General features: G+C 42.5%; 2 protein-coding genes across 4 annotated transcripts in view; one reads left to right on the plus strand and one right to left on the minus strand.

The window, feature by feature from the left end:
• LOC108934593 (60S ribosomal protein L27a-like) lies at positions 1 to 4,594 on the plus strand. The gene is made up of 5 exons (XM_018752524.2): positions 1 to 33; positions 562 to 625; positions 722 to 797; positions 2,334 to 2,508; positions 4,424 to 4,594. The coding sequence occupies exons 1-5, from the start codon at positions 31 to 33 to the stop codon at positions 4,550 to 4,552; spliced, it is 447 nt and encodes a 148-aa protein (XP_018608040.1). The 5' UTR covers positions 1 to 30; the 3' UTR covers positions 4,553 to 4,594.
• Positions 4,595 to 5,219: 625 nt separating this feature from the next.
• Positions 5,220 to 12,575, minus strand: part of dennd2b (DENN domain containing 2B) — a 46,607-nt gene continuing 39,251 nt past the window's right edge. For all 3 annotated transcript variants that reach the window (XM_018752703.2, XM_018752704.2, XM_018752705.2), the window contains 6 exons: positions 11,464 to 11,641; positions 9,117 to 9,158; positions 8,085 to 8,196; positions 7,109 to 7,348; positions 6,316 to 6,402; positions 5,220 to 5,887 (listed from right to left, as the gene is read on the minus strand). In XM_018752703.2, coding sequence (XP_018608219.1) covers positions 5,853 to 5,887; positions 6,316 to 6,402; positions 7,109 to 7,348; positions 8,085 to 8,196; positions 9,117 to 9,158; positions 11,464 to 11,641 — 694 coding nt within the window. In that variant the 3' untranslated portion in view covers positions 5,220 to 5,852. The remainder of the gene's footprint in view (positions 5,888 to 6,315; positions 6,403 to 7,108; positions 7,349 to 8,084; positions 8,197 to 9,116; positions 9,159 to 11,463; positions 11,642 to 12,575) is intronic.

Genomic DNA, 12,575 nt, shown 5'->3' on the forward strand with positions numbered 1-12,575 from the left:
ATCTCACTCCTTTTTCAGTCAGCTACCAAAATGGTAGGTAGGCATATAGATATGGTTTCTGTGGAGTTGGGTTGAACTCACGAACCATCCTTCCAGCCCACAAATACAAAACGAAACCCGAACCCCGCTTATTACACAAGGAACACTCTGTATTATAGAAATGTGAAAATGTGTGGTCAGCTCTCAGTCAAAACTCAGAAATGTGTCGCAGACACACTGTGTGTGTGTATCTGTATGTGATTATGATTACCAGAGGAAAATTGTATCTGTTCATTAGAATTGCGGAGAATAAAGTAAACATTAATACTATTAATAATAGTTCTGAACTTCACAGACCAGTGTGGACTTTAACTTTTTGCGAATGAAGTGGTTGCCTGCTGGTCTCCTGACAGGTTTTGGATTAACATCTCATTCATAGTGAAGGAGGAGGCTAAACAGACAGAGCTGCTTTTTTGTGATATAAAATGCGTATGAGCATTCCTGTCAACCGACAATTTCCCTGACTCGTTGATCCTTATGTTCTCCCTGTTTGGCTGACTCCTGGGTTTCCTCTGACCTCAGCCGACCAAGAAATCCAAGACCAGAAAGCTGAGGGGGCACGTGAGCCATGGGCACGGCCGTGTCGGTGAGCAGCCCGGACACCTCGGGTCGCCGCACGATGACCTGTCACCGCGGCGAATGCACCCGCAGTGATCCCCTGTCCCCCCCCTTCCCATTGCAGGCAAACACAGGAAGCACCCAGGAGGACGAGGTAATGCCGGTGGCATGCATCACCACAGGATCAACTTCGACAAATAGTGAGTGCTCTGCTGTCCCAGGCCATAGGTGGGAAATTGACATCCTGTTATGTCAGACACCGGCGAACGTCTGCTGCTGAGAAGTTGGAAACTCATTCAGAAGCCGACAGATAACTCGTTTTCACGAGATGGGACTCAACCGTTTGATAGTCCTTTATTGGATGGGGCTGTACGGTCTTAGATCTTCAGAACGGACATTTAAACTTGAGCTTAGTGTTTGTCAGAAGGATGAGCAGCTTGAGAATGGTATGTCGTTCATTTAAGTTACTGTCTGCTCCTGACCTGTGCCGTTGTGTTGTTGAGATACGGCTCTCATCAAGCTGCTAAGTAATACATTTACATTTATAATAATACATTTATTTATTTAGCTTACGCTTTTCTCCAAAGCGACTTGCAATGTCAAGGTCACAATTATTACATGCAGAGTAATACAGTAGACTACAGTAGTCGTTTACATTAATAGGTCTTGTTAGGTTTGTCGGGCTTAAGTCTCCTCAGTTTAACAACAGTTAGAGATGAGAGAAGCAAAAATAGTGACTTATGGGGAAATAATTAGTTTGCGGGGGTGCGGTGGCGCAGTGGGTTGGACCACAGTCCTGCTGTCTGGTAGGTCTGGGGTTCGAGTCCTGCTTGGGGTGCCTTGTGACGGACTGGCGTCCCGTCCTGGGTCCTCCCCCTCTGGCCTTACGCCCTGTGTTGCCGGGTTAGGCTCCGGTTCCCCGTGACCCCGTTTGGGACAAGCGGTTCTGAAAATGTGTGTGTGTGTGTGTAATTAGTTTGCGTGAGATCAGGACTCAAGCTTTTCATAGTCCTGAGGTGGTGGCGTTTGTTGTGAGATAGGGCCTCCGGAACAGCCACACTCACAGTTAAGTTCTTGTTTCTTGTTGTTGTGAGAGTGATGAGCTTCTTTGTGGCATCCATTTAATCACATGTCTGTATCTAAAGCACTTTGTCTGTTATGGAACTTACATTTGTGTACGCTAAGTTATATCATGCTGTGGAGCAAAGCATCTGCTAAACGAGAAATATAGACATTATCTGTATCAGCACCGATTTTACCGGCTCCAGTACATTGCTGAAATTAGTCTCTTTCTGGCAACTGAGCAACTGAAAATGCTAGTAATTTCAGTGATGACCTTTAACTCAGAGAAATGCATGGTCAGTATCAACTTGATATTCTCCATGGAATTCCTCTAAAAATGTGTGTGGGAAAATATTTTTGCAATCTGTGTTATATTTTATGGTGTACTCTGTATTGGCAAAATGTATCGGCATAGTCTACATATTTGAAATGCATTATTCGTTTCTAAGCTGTAAAAGGTGTATCTTAGGATATTCAAAGCAAAAGTAATTTGAGACCTTTTTTAGCTTCTTGGTTCTGATGTTAATGCAACATCATCTGGTTTTGGAGATGCTTCTATTAGGCCAGCTCCGAAGATCCTGTTGTTTTTCCACATTTGCAAAGTGTTTGTCCTGGTGATGTCAGTGTTGAGAAGTCTTCTCACTTTGACACCATATTCTCTGCTCTAAACCCAGCCATCCTGGTTACTTTGGTAAAGTCGGCATGAGACGTTACCACCTGAAGAAAAATACAGTCTACTGCCCAACCATCAACCTGGACAAACTGTGGACGCTGGTCAGCGAGCAGACTAGGGTCAACTATGCCAAGAAACTAGATGGACCAGCCCCCATCATTGACGTTCTGCGTGCCGTAAGTAGAGCTTGCTCCTGCATTTTAACACAGCAGATTTACATGAGGAACGGTTCCTTTTGGCTCGGAGCTGTGGCAAAGCCTGTGTGATCTCCGCTGACCCTGAGTTCTCCATGGTCCTTGATCCTGCTTCCTGCCTTTTGTTCTCAGAATTCCTTCTTTTTCTGTGAGAACTGGAGAGTGGTGTGAACCCCGGGTTTGTATCAGAAGGTGCAGGATTTGATTTAGTATAGTTTAAAACTGGAAGCTGGGTACAGTGTACGCTGTGCAAGTATCACAAACAAAATGCATCTTACTTTAGTATGAATAGTCCTTACATTACAGGAACTGTAATTCACATAAATTTACACTTTAAAAGGCATTTTCAATTTGTGAAAGGGTTTCAATGTCAAAAATTCAATCATTGGTCATTGCTTTTCAGTACACATGGAAATATGACGGAGGCGTGTATTTTCCTGTGTTTATGATCAGCTGGGTGTGCAGTGTGTTCATTGCATTGTTTTGCTGGAGTTCTAATTGTTTTTGACATCAGTGTTTCAGGACAGATGTCAGTGATTTGAAATGGGATTGTCTGATAGTTAGGGATGGGTATTGAAAATTGGTACCGGTTCCTGACTGGTCAGTACCAAAATATTGATAAACTCCTGGACAAAACTGCTGCTATCGGTATTTATGTAATATTAATTCATTACCTTCTAGACACGACTACATAGCAGGTGTTTTCAAATTCCTAACCTTCCCCTAATAACGACGAAGCTGCCGGCGTCAGGCGATTTCGTTTGACGTTGCGTAATGCATGTTTACATTCTGTGTTCTCTAGTCATGGCTGACAGAGCAAAACCTTTGTGTAAAGTGTGAGCTCACTTTAGTAAATTTAATGAAAATGCAGCTAAATGCAATATATGTGCAAAAAGGTAGAAAAAGGTAGTTGCGTGTAAAACACCAGCAACCTCATGAAACACAAATACAACATTCTGTAAATCTGAAGCAGTGCAGCATGTTTGACTGCTTTAGAAAAGCAGCTGCTGCACCTAAGTCCTCTGTGCAGCCTCCTGGCTACATTACTGATGGGATTTTCCAAACTAAAATTGCGAGTGTCTTGACCTTGTCAAGGTAACACTCATTATCGTTATAAAAATAAGTCTATGGTTATGAACTCAGACAGGACATAGCATCAGTTTTAAGCACTTTCTCTATATAATTTCTGTATAATCTCTATGTTCTGTTTACATATCTTTACTCTTTATGAACGTTTTTATTTTCTTTGTCTATTTTTGTTAGCTTCTGAGAAGGTCAAGGATTATAGTTCTTTGATAATTGTAATATTATTTAAGTTTAGCTTCTGGTATTGAAGCAGTATTAAAGCACATCACCACCAGATATTTGTAGCAGTTGCTTCTCCCTCATATACGGGAAACAATTTAATTTTTTTCTGCAAAAAAAGTTATAATAAAGTAACTGCTGAATTTTTTCATATCTTTTTATGTCATCATGTCTTTCTTTTTTGCACCAAATTATGGAGATTAGTATCAATAAGAGTATCGTTATCGAAAAGCAGTATCAATATTGGTATCCATAAAATCCTAACAATATCCATCCCTGCTAATAGTTGGATGTGGTGCTTTGTCACACAGGCCTTTTTACAACACCGCTATGCCATCCTGACTCTGCCATCCAGATGGGTATTTTACTAAAGAATTTAAGATTGTGAACTTTAGGGGTAGCACAGCAGGGACCCTCCTTGCATTTAACCAAGCAGACTTAACTTAGGGAAAATAGAGCACCTGCAGCTAAATGTGCCTTTCAACATGGAAACCGTAAAGGGGTGTTGGGGTAGCTCTGTTATCTCGGTACGAGTTTAATGGATGAGTAAACACAGCAAGTGTTTTCTCCATGTGGAATCCTGTCCTCGCAGGGCTACTTCAAGGTACTGGGCAAAGGCAAACTCCCCAAGCAGCCGTTCATCGTGAAGGCCAAGTTCTTCAGCAGGAAGGCCGAAGAGAAGATCAAGGATGTCGGAGGAGCTTGTGTGCTCATGGCGTGAGCTCTGGCTATAATTTTTTTAGAATAAATCATTCAAAAGTAACGTGTGTTTGTGTGTATGTGTAACACTTTTCTCTGTGGTCTCAGCACAATTCAATTTTAGATGGTTTCTCATACCAGTTAGATTATTTCTGCAAACCTCCAAGTAGGTTTCATGGTCAATGAGAAGAAGGAGTTTGGTAAGAGAATCCATAATCAGATCTCTGTATCTTTATATGTTCAAAATTCAGGTAAAATCACTGCCTGTATGCTTTTATAACTTTTCTACAAATTAAATATTAGCTTATAAGTGCTGTTTTTTCACAAGGAGCTCTCTTATGACTTGTACAAATAATCACAGTTGGAGTAAAGCTCAAGGAAACAAGAAGCTCCTATTGTTTTAATGAGTTATTTTTCCTCTTCAGTTTAGGCAGTGTTACTGTTCTGGGGGTAGTCAGTCTTATAGTTCTGGTACCTGCGTTAATTCATTTAGCAGACTTTTTTCCTGCAAAGCGTCTTCCAGTGAACTCTATGTAGTGTTATTAGCCTTATTCACCAAGGTGACTTGCACTGCTGTACACACTGTGGTTGACTTTTAGAGCCATTAATTCACGTGAACAGCATGTCTTTGCAAGGAGACCAGAGCAAACCCATATAGGTGCAGGGAGAACATGCAGACTGAGTGGGGATGGAACCCACATACTCTAGACCACCCAGGCACCGTGAGATAGCAGTGCTACTTGTGCAACCATGCTGCACATACTCATGGTACTTACAAGTTCTACTTAATCATTCTGGAAAAGCAATAAGATTTTTTCTTTAATTTTACACAACATATTAGACAATCACAAGTGTCACACAGGAATATTATTTTCTTTGTGTACATTTATGTATATATGAAACTTATGTACTTAATGCCTGGGGTCTTGCATCAGAAGTACCTAATTCCATTTTGAGAAAAGGTATAAAATATTTTTAAAATATTTCAAAGCAATTACATTCTTAAAAGCCTAAGAGTCAAACTTGGATTCAGTCACTTCAGTATCTGCTGCGATACTTTACTAGCATTGTTTGAATGGACATTTATTAGGTGCCACCCATTATAAAGCTACTCATCCTGAAGTCATTAAGATGATTGATTTAGAAAATATCGGCCAGTTTACAGTAAGATATGTACAGGATATAAAGGGTTCCACCATAGAACAGGTTCTGTAAGGAAGGCACAGCTGGTTCCTCTAATGTCAATATTAAAAATGGCTGTACAAAACCAAAGCCATGGTATTTGGTATCTTCTTTAAAAGGCACAGTAGGATGTCTTTGATTCAGTTCTTTTTGTGAAGGAACTTCATTTTACTGCCTGAAAGATACAAACCAAAAACAGTTTCAAGGCAAGAGCATTCAACAGGTTGTGGAGTCTAAAATGAAGCATTAATAATGTATCACTGTACAGTAAATCCTGCAGCGTCTCCTACAGACTGCAAGCACTGATGGATCGCTGTGATCCTTCAGATGATCCTCCACAAGTGTTAGAAGTATGATGCAGACCTACAGTAATCATAACTGTGGGACCAACTGAGAATGCTTCTTTTCACTGTAATTAAGGCAATAAATTAAATAGACCTACTAATTTCATTGATATGGCTTTTTTGAATTGTCACACTAGTTAGAAACCATGTGTGATACAAATATTAATAAACTAGTTAAACTTTTCAAACGAGTTCCCCTGATCCTGTGAATTTTGTGCCCCCCCCCAGCCAGGTGGGTGTTTATGGGAGCTTAACTCACTCAGATCCTTGAGGAACTTGTTCACTCCACTCTGCTCTGTGTCTGGCAGTTCCTCCAGGTACTGCTCCACCCTCTCCTCGAAAAGACCTGCAGGGGGCATCACAGCCGTTTCAGTGAGAGGACACAGACCCCACAGATCCCCGATCTGTTTACCTGCTCAAGGCAGTTTGGTGCGAACAGTGGTTCTTCAGCAGTGAACTGAAAGCTTGTTGCATCTCACTGTTACTGTCCTTTCTGGTGTTTACATTTACACTGCTGTTTGCGCTTAACAAACAGGCATTGATGCATTAGGAGGCATGTGTGAGTACATCATTTTGAGTGACTTCGGCACACCGTTTTAATTTGTACTGAAAAACAATTTGCAAATTTCCATCTTTTAAAACATCACAGTAGGTTAAACTGAGCTTCATCATATTTTGTAGCGAGCTTTTCCTATTCACCAGAGGAGGGCGCTATAAATCCACAGTCAACTCATTCACTACCTCTTATTCTTTACCCAATGGAAATACAGCATATGAAAGACAACCATGGGATTAATTTTAATTGGTAGGGGAAGAAATATAGATGTACTGCATTTCAGTTTATGATTCACAGCTGCCCGGGGTGATGAACCCTGGGACCACCCTGGGCAGCTCCCGAGGGCAGTAGGGAATTAGCTGGTTTTTTTGTGCCTGCATCCACAACATTCTGACATGAATTCAAACACGACCATTGGCAGTGGGAAGATTTTTAGCAACAGCGAGTCTCCGGACCAAAGTGGCAGCATGGTCTATCAACACCCCGGACCTCCTACCTCTTGCCCTGCTCTTCCGCAGCTCTCGGTCCTGAATGAAGCCGGCAAACATCTGGGACTCCATGAAGACGCCAAGGAAGCGGCGTATGCTCTTGGAGGCCACTGATTTTCGAAAGGCTTCCCTCTGGAAGACACGCTCCCCGCGCTCATTCTGGGTCAGGAACAGCGAATAGTGTCCAATGGTCTCCAGGAAGAAACGGATGAAGGCCTCAGAGACCACGCTGTTCATTGAGCTGCACTCTAAATTCAAGATGAATCAGAGCGAACCACACATTTCACACACAGCGCAAGAAAAAAAAGTCCTATTCAAGCGTCACTTCTTTCTGAAAATGGTATTCACGTAATTTCTTAACACATTACTGTAACTGTTCAGAGAATTCAGACACCTTTCTCACTAAAAGGTATTCATCATCTAGATGATGGCGCAAAAATACAAGAACCAAAAAACAAACTAATCCCTTCAAAGTGTTGGGAAGTGCAGAAATGCATAAAACTGCTTCTGTATGACACATTAGCTTTTCTTGAAATCCATCCCTCCAACCCCACAGATGAGTAATATTTGTGAAATAACACCGTGTGCAGTGTTTTGAGCATCTTGTACACGGAGGCTGTGCTCCCAGTCAGATCATGCAAAAATGTCACAATTATTTTTCGGATGAATTTAACAAATGTTACCTGTGATGTTACCCAGAATTCCTCAATGTTACCTCCTTCCACACATATTGTTCTGTGCAGCTGGACTATAGACTGTTAAATGACCACCACATGTGCTTTCTTTCCCTGCTACTCCTGGCTCACAGAGCAAACAAAAATTACACTGCAAAAAGCATCTTGTGAAACCCACAATGGGGAATTTTACTCAAATAGTTCAGTAAATTAACTGCAGTGGAGGGACACAGCAAAACCACACACATCGGTGTCACGGTGGGTTTGCTGGTCTTTGTTGACTGCTGACGAAGTTCAAAAGTTCTCCAACCTTCGTCCGATTCGCTGTCCGAGTCCTGACTGACGATGTCGATCCTGTGCTCCAGAGCCTGCTCCAAAGCGGACTGAAGTTTTCGCGGCAGCAGAGCGGCCTCATCGTCCATCTAAACATCGTGAATGTTGCAGTTACCAACGGTGTTCCGCACAAATCATTCCCAGTAAGCTGATCTAAGTTCTTCTAAAACTTCTCAAAGGCCAGTGACTAAATGCATGCTAAAATGATTATCATCTCAGCATCGGCATTTGGAGAACACAAGGACATGTGAAAGGCCTGTTGACAAATAAAACAGACAATGACACCCACTTGACAACCACTAATGACCAGACCTGGACAGCAACAGTCTTGTGGATTGTAAAAGGATTTGTCTTTTGATAGACAGTGATTTTACAGCAGTTAGAAAGTGATCTGTTCAGAAAATATATCAGTTAAATGTCTATAAATGCATTTACTCACTTTGGGATATATTGGTTTGGTCTCCCGAACCATCTGAATTATTTTAAGCAGTTCAAGATGAAGCCCAATAATTACATTTTATATTCATTCACCATGTAAACTTAAGCTTTACATTTAAAACAAACTGTGCACATTGCCTAATTGTCTCAAAAGCAGGATTTACAGATTGTTTATGCCTCCTTTCTGAGTACTCTAGAAGGTTTAATGGCAATTTTTGTGCTGCTAATAGAGAGATGGCTGGTAGTGTAGGGGTTAGTTTTACTGCCTTTAGAACCAAAGGCTGCAGGTTTAAGTCACACCTCCAGCTGTAGTACCTTAGAGAAATAAAATGACCCAGCTGTGTGAATGGGTAAATAATTGTAAGTCACTTTGGAGAAAAAGCACCAGCTAAATGAATAAATATAACATGCAGACCAACCAAATTCACAAAATCATATCTTTCAGTTTAAAAACATATTTTTCTGACAGAAAGCAAAAGTCTCAGAATTGATGGAAATGCTTTTTCTGTAATTAACAAGGTTGCTGGACGTATTTAACAACCGATAAAGTAAAAAATAGTTTTGGACTTACTTGTCTAATGAAGCGGTCTGTCCTGAGGTCCACCATCAAAGCCTGAGTTTAAAAAAGCAGGGAAGTAACATGTGGAGACCATATGAATATAAACAGCTCTAGCCCTTGTCAAAAAGAGAGTACGTGAAGCAAAGGATGTGCTGTTAGAGCACATTAAAATCGCTGTCCGTGAAGCGGACGCAAATTTTGCAACCAATGTATTGAACGCAAAGAGGATCCTGAAAGGGCTGCATGTTGTTTAAAGACATCCTACTGAAAAGAAAAACTCCCCGAGAGGTCAGCACTATCGACGCAGGTAGAAGGGGTCTCTTTGAAGGGTTGCATAGAGAAGAACGGTCAGTATGCATTCTCAGGATCATAACCGTTTGCTTCAACGCTAAAGCAAACAACTGGGTTCTTCTACTTTAGCTGTGGTCAGTTAGCTGCTGACCACCTAAGGTCTGTTGGAGAACCCTGTCCACATCCTGGTGAGGGCTGCTCCAGAGGAGAGCTAAAAGTAGCACCTTCCCCTTCACTTTCCTTCAAGAAGACAAGCAACCTCAGAGCTGTTTGTTTTGGCACACTGTGTAAAGGAATGGCTTCCTTCACACTGAGGCCGATGGCCACGCTGTGGGTCAGCGACTGCTCCAGGGCCTGATCCAGACCCACCCTGTTCTCCTGACAGACAGACGGCGATGGCGCTCTTTTCCGCTCTTGACCCCTCGCAGTCCGAAGAGAGGAATCTGGGGGGTCAATGAGCTGAGGAACAGCAGCTACGCGTCAAATAGCGCAGCGCCTGCCGACAGTGCTGAGTGTGTGATCTGAGCTGCCGAAGCACGGTGCGATTTCCCCCACCATGGCAGAGTAAGGAAACTCCCTAATTGTATACTGAGATGTTTTGAGTGTTCTGGATATTAGCTAACATAACCCATAGATCACTCAGAAACGTTCAGCTTTCAAGTCCCTTTACTCCATGCTAAGCAAATGAGAGCAACCAGAATTAAATCTGAGAAAATATTTATTGCGTGATCACAGATTATTTATGTTTATTCAATCTCAGAGATTTTAGGACACTTTGAAAATCACTGGGTGTTTGTTTCTCTGGTTAAATTAATTTGTGCAAGGAGAGCCCCTGTGGCCATGCTGAAAGCATGCCAGGCATCTGTGACTGGATGACCAACACTGTCTAAAAATTGGAGGATGGGGAGCGTGAAGGTAATGATTCTGCCAGTGGTTTCATTAGCGTTCCCAAAATGTCCTTGTTCAGTTGATCCAATCTAAACCCGCTCGATGACAGTTTCTTACGGACATTTGACGTAATGTTAAACAGATATAAATGTGATTTGCTAAACAGTAAAGAGGGGGGTGTGGTGGCGCAGTGTCGCAGTGGGTTTGACCGGGTCCTGCTCTCTGGTGGGTCTGGGGTTCGAGTCCCGCTTGGGGTGCCTTGTGACGGACTGGCATCCAGTCCGGGGTGTGTCCCCTCCCCCTCCAGCCTTACGCCCTGTGTTGCCGGGTTAGGCTCCGGCTCCCCGTGACCCCGCATGGGACAAGCGGTTTCAGACTGTATGTGTGTGTAAACAGTAAAGATTTTACAAACACTCCTGTAGTAATGACCACATAATTTGGACAGATGCAGTCTTCAGCCAATGAGATACAGAAAAAAGTCTCAAAATCAAAGAAACATCAGTTTTCTCTTGCAATCCTATTATTTGAACCAGGAAAATATTGTTCTTTATTGAAAAATTTGGCCACATAGAGAAGGTATGTGAGTGTAAAAGGCTATAGGAGGCTATGCCCAGGACTGTGTCCAGGTACGAAGTCACTTTAAAGTATGTGTGTAGAAGAATTCAAACCTGAATTATTAAGAATCATTAAGTAAAGCAGTGACATGTTAGATCATTAATATAAAAACACAGAATATAAATTCATTATTGAGAACAATTTCACTATATGTACTGTATGTACGGGTATGGGATGGCATGGTGCTTAGGTCCATTGCCTTGCAATCTAAAGGTCCATGATTCAAATTCTGCTCCTACTGCAGAATGCTTGATGAACGTATTTACCCCAAATTACTCCAGTAAGAATATTGTGTAAATAGGTAAATCATTGTAAGTTGCTCATATCATTATAAGCTGATTTCTACATAGGTGCCTGCTGAATAAGGAATAAGAAAATACAACGGCTTAGACCTGGAAACTGGAAAGTGTACACGTTCTCAGGTCTGGTAGCCTCGGAACCGCAGGAATGCGGTTTGGATTTTTAACACAACCTTCAGGTAAATGCCCCTCCCTGTGCGTGTTATCGGTCACAGTGAACAGAGAAGGATGGATGGATGGATGGATGGATGGATGGAGAGCCCCACCTCCTCCACAGGGAGCTCCTTGAGCTTGGGCAGCGAGCTGGAGAGCAGGCCCACCAGGAAGGGAGTTGGGCAGCACACGATGTCCACCATGGAAGATGGCAATACAGGGATAAAGGTGTGTTGCCATGAGAAGGGGTACAGTAGGGCAATCACAGCATGGGCACAGCTGGACAAGGTGCTGGGGAGAGAGGGGAGGTACATACAAAGAAGAACAGTCGGTATGTGTAGTTGGAGCACCAGCAAGCTAGACTGCTTTTCACTCTGTATAACCGCAAGAAATAACTACCTCAATGCATTATGTGCACATTTTTCCAAAAGACAGTTTTCACTGATTGTAAGTTGCCAAGTGAATTTTCATTTGTCTCTTGATAATTTCCACAAATTTCGCAATCTTAAGATAAGGCCATAAAAAAGAGCATCTGGGTTCAATTGAACAAGTCTAACAATAACTTATTTGGGTCATGTCACTTGGCATACGAGGTCTTTGCATCAGTGGTGAAAAAAGATGACTTCAGCTTTTTCTCCAGCATAATAACACTGCACAATTCTCAGCGTTTCTGTTAAGTTCAATTTTCATTTCGAAAAGAAATTAAGATAAAAGGCGTGCTACAGCCAGTCAGTAGCATCAGCTCAGCACTGAGACCGTGTCACGCGGAGCAGAGCAGCTCAAACTTTGCCCGGCTGTATGGTACTCCACACGGGGGGGTATACCGAACCCTTTCCGTAAACAATGTTCACGACAAAAGAGCAACATCTCAAATGAAGCACACAGGCGTGATACGAATGTTGCACTGCTGGGGCCGTGTCCTTATTGTGGGCTCCTGGTTTTTTCCTCCTACAAGCCCTTTCCTGTGGTAATCATCAGAGCAGAAATGAAACACAGCATCCGGCAAAACTCTACAGCCCTGGGTGCATTAACAGCCTTCTCTCATGGGTCCCTGCAATTTGTTGGAGCTCAGACAGCCTCCTGTAATACCCAGAGTGTGGAATTTCACAGAGAAAGCAGAATAAACCTGCACCACCAGTTGATGAAACAAGGGCCCTGGTGTGAGGGTCACAAGCACGATGAGATGTTCACAGTGCACGGCTCTGAATAAGTGGACCGTTCTTTC

Source organism: Scleropages formosus, chromosome 11 (assembly GCF_900964775.1).
Source record: "Scleropages formosus chromosome 11, fSclFor1.1, whole genome shotgun sequence".
NCBI classification, from domain to species: domain Eukaryota; kingdom Metazoa; phylum Chordata; class Actinopteri; order Osteoglossiformes; family Osteoglossidae; genus Scleropages; species Scleropages formosus.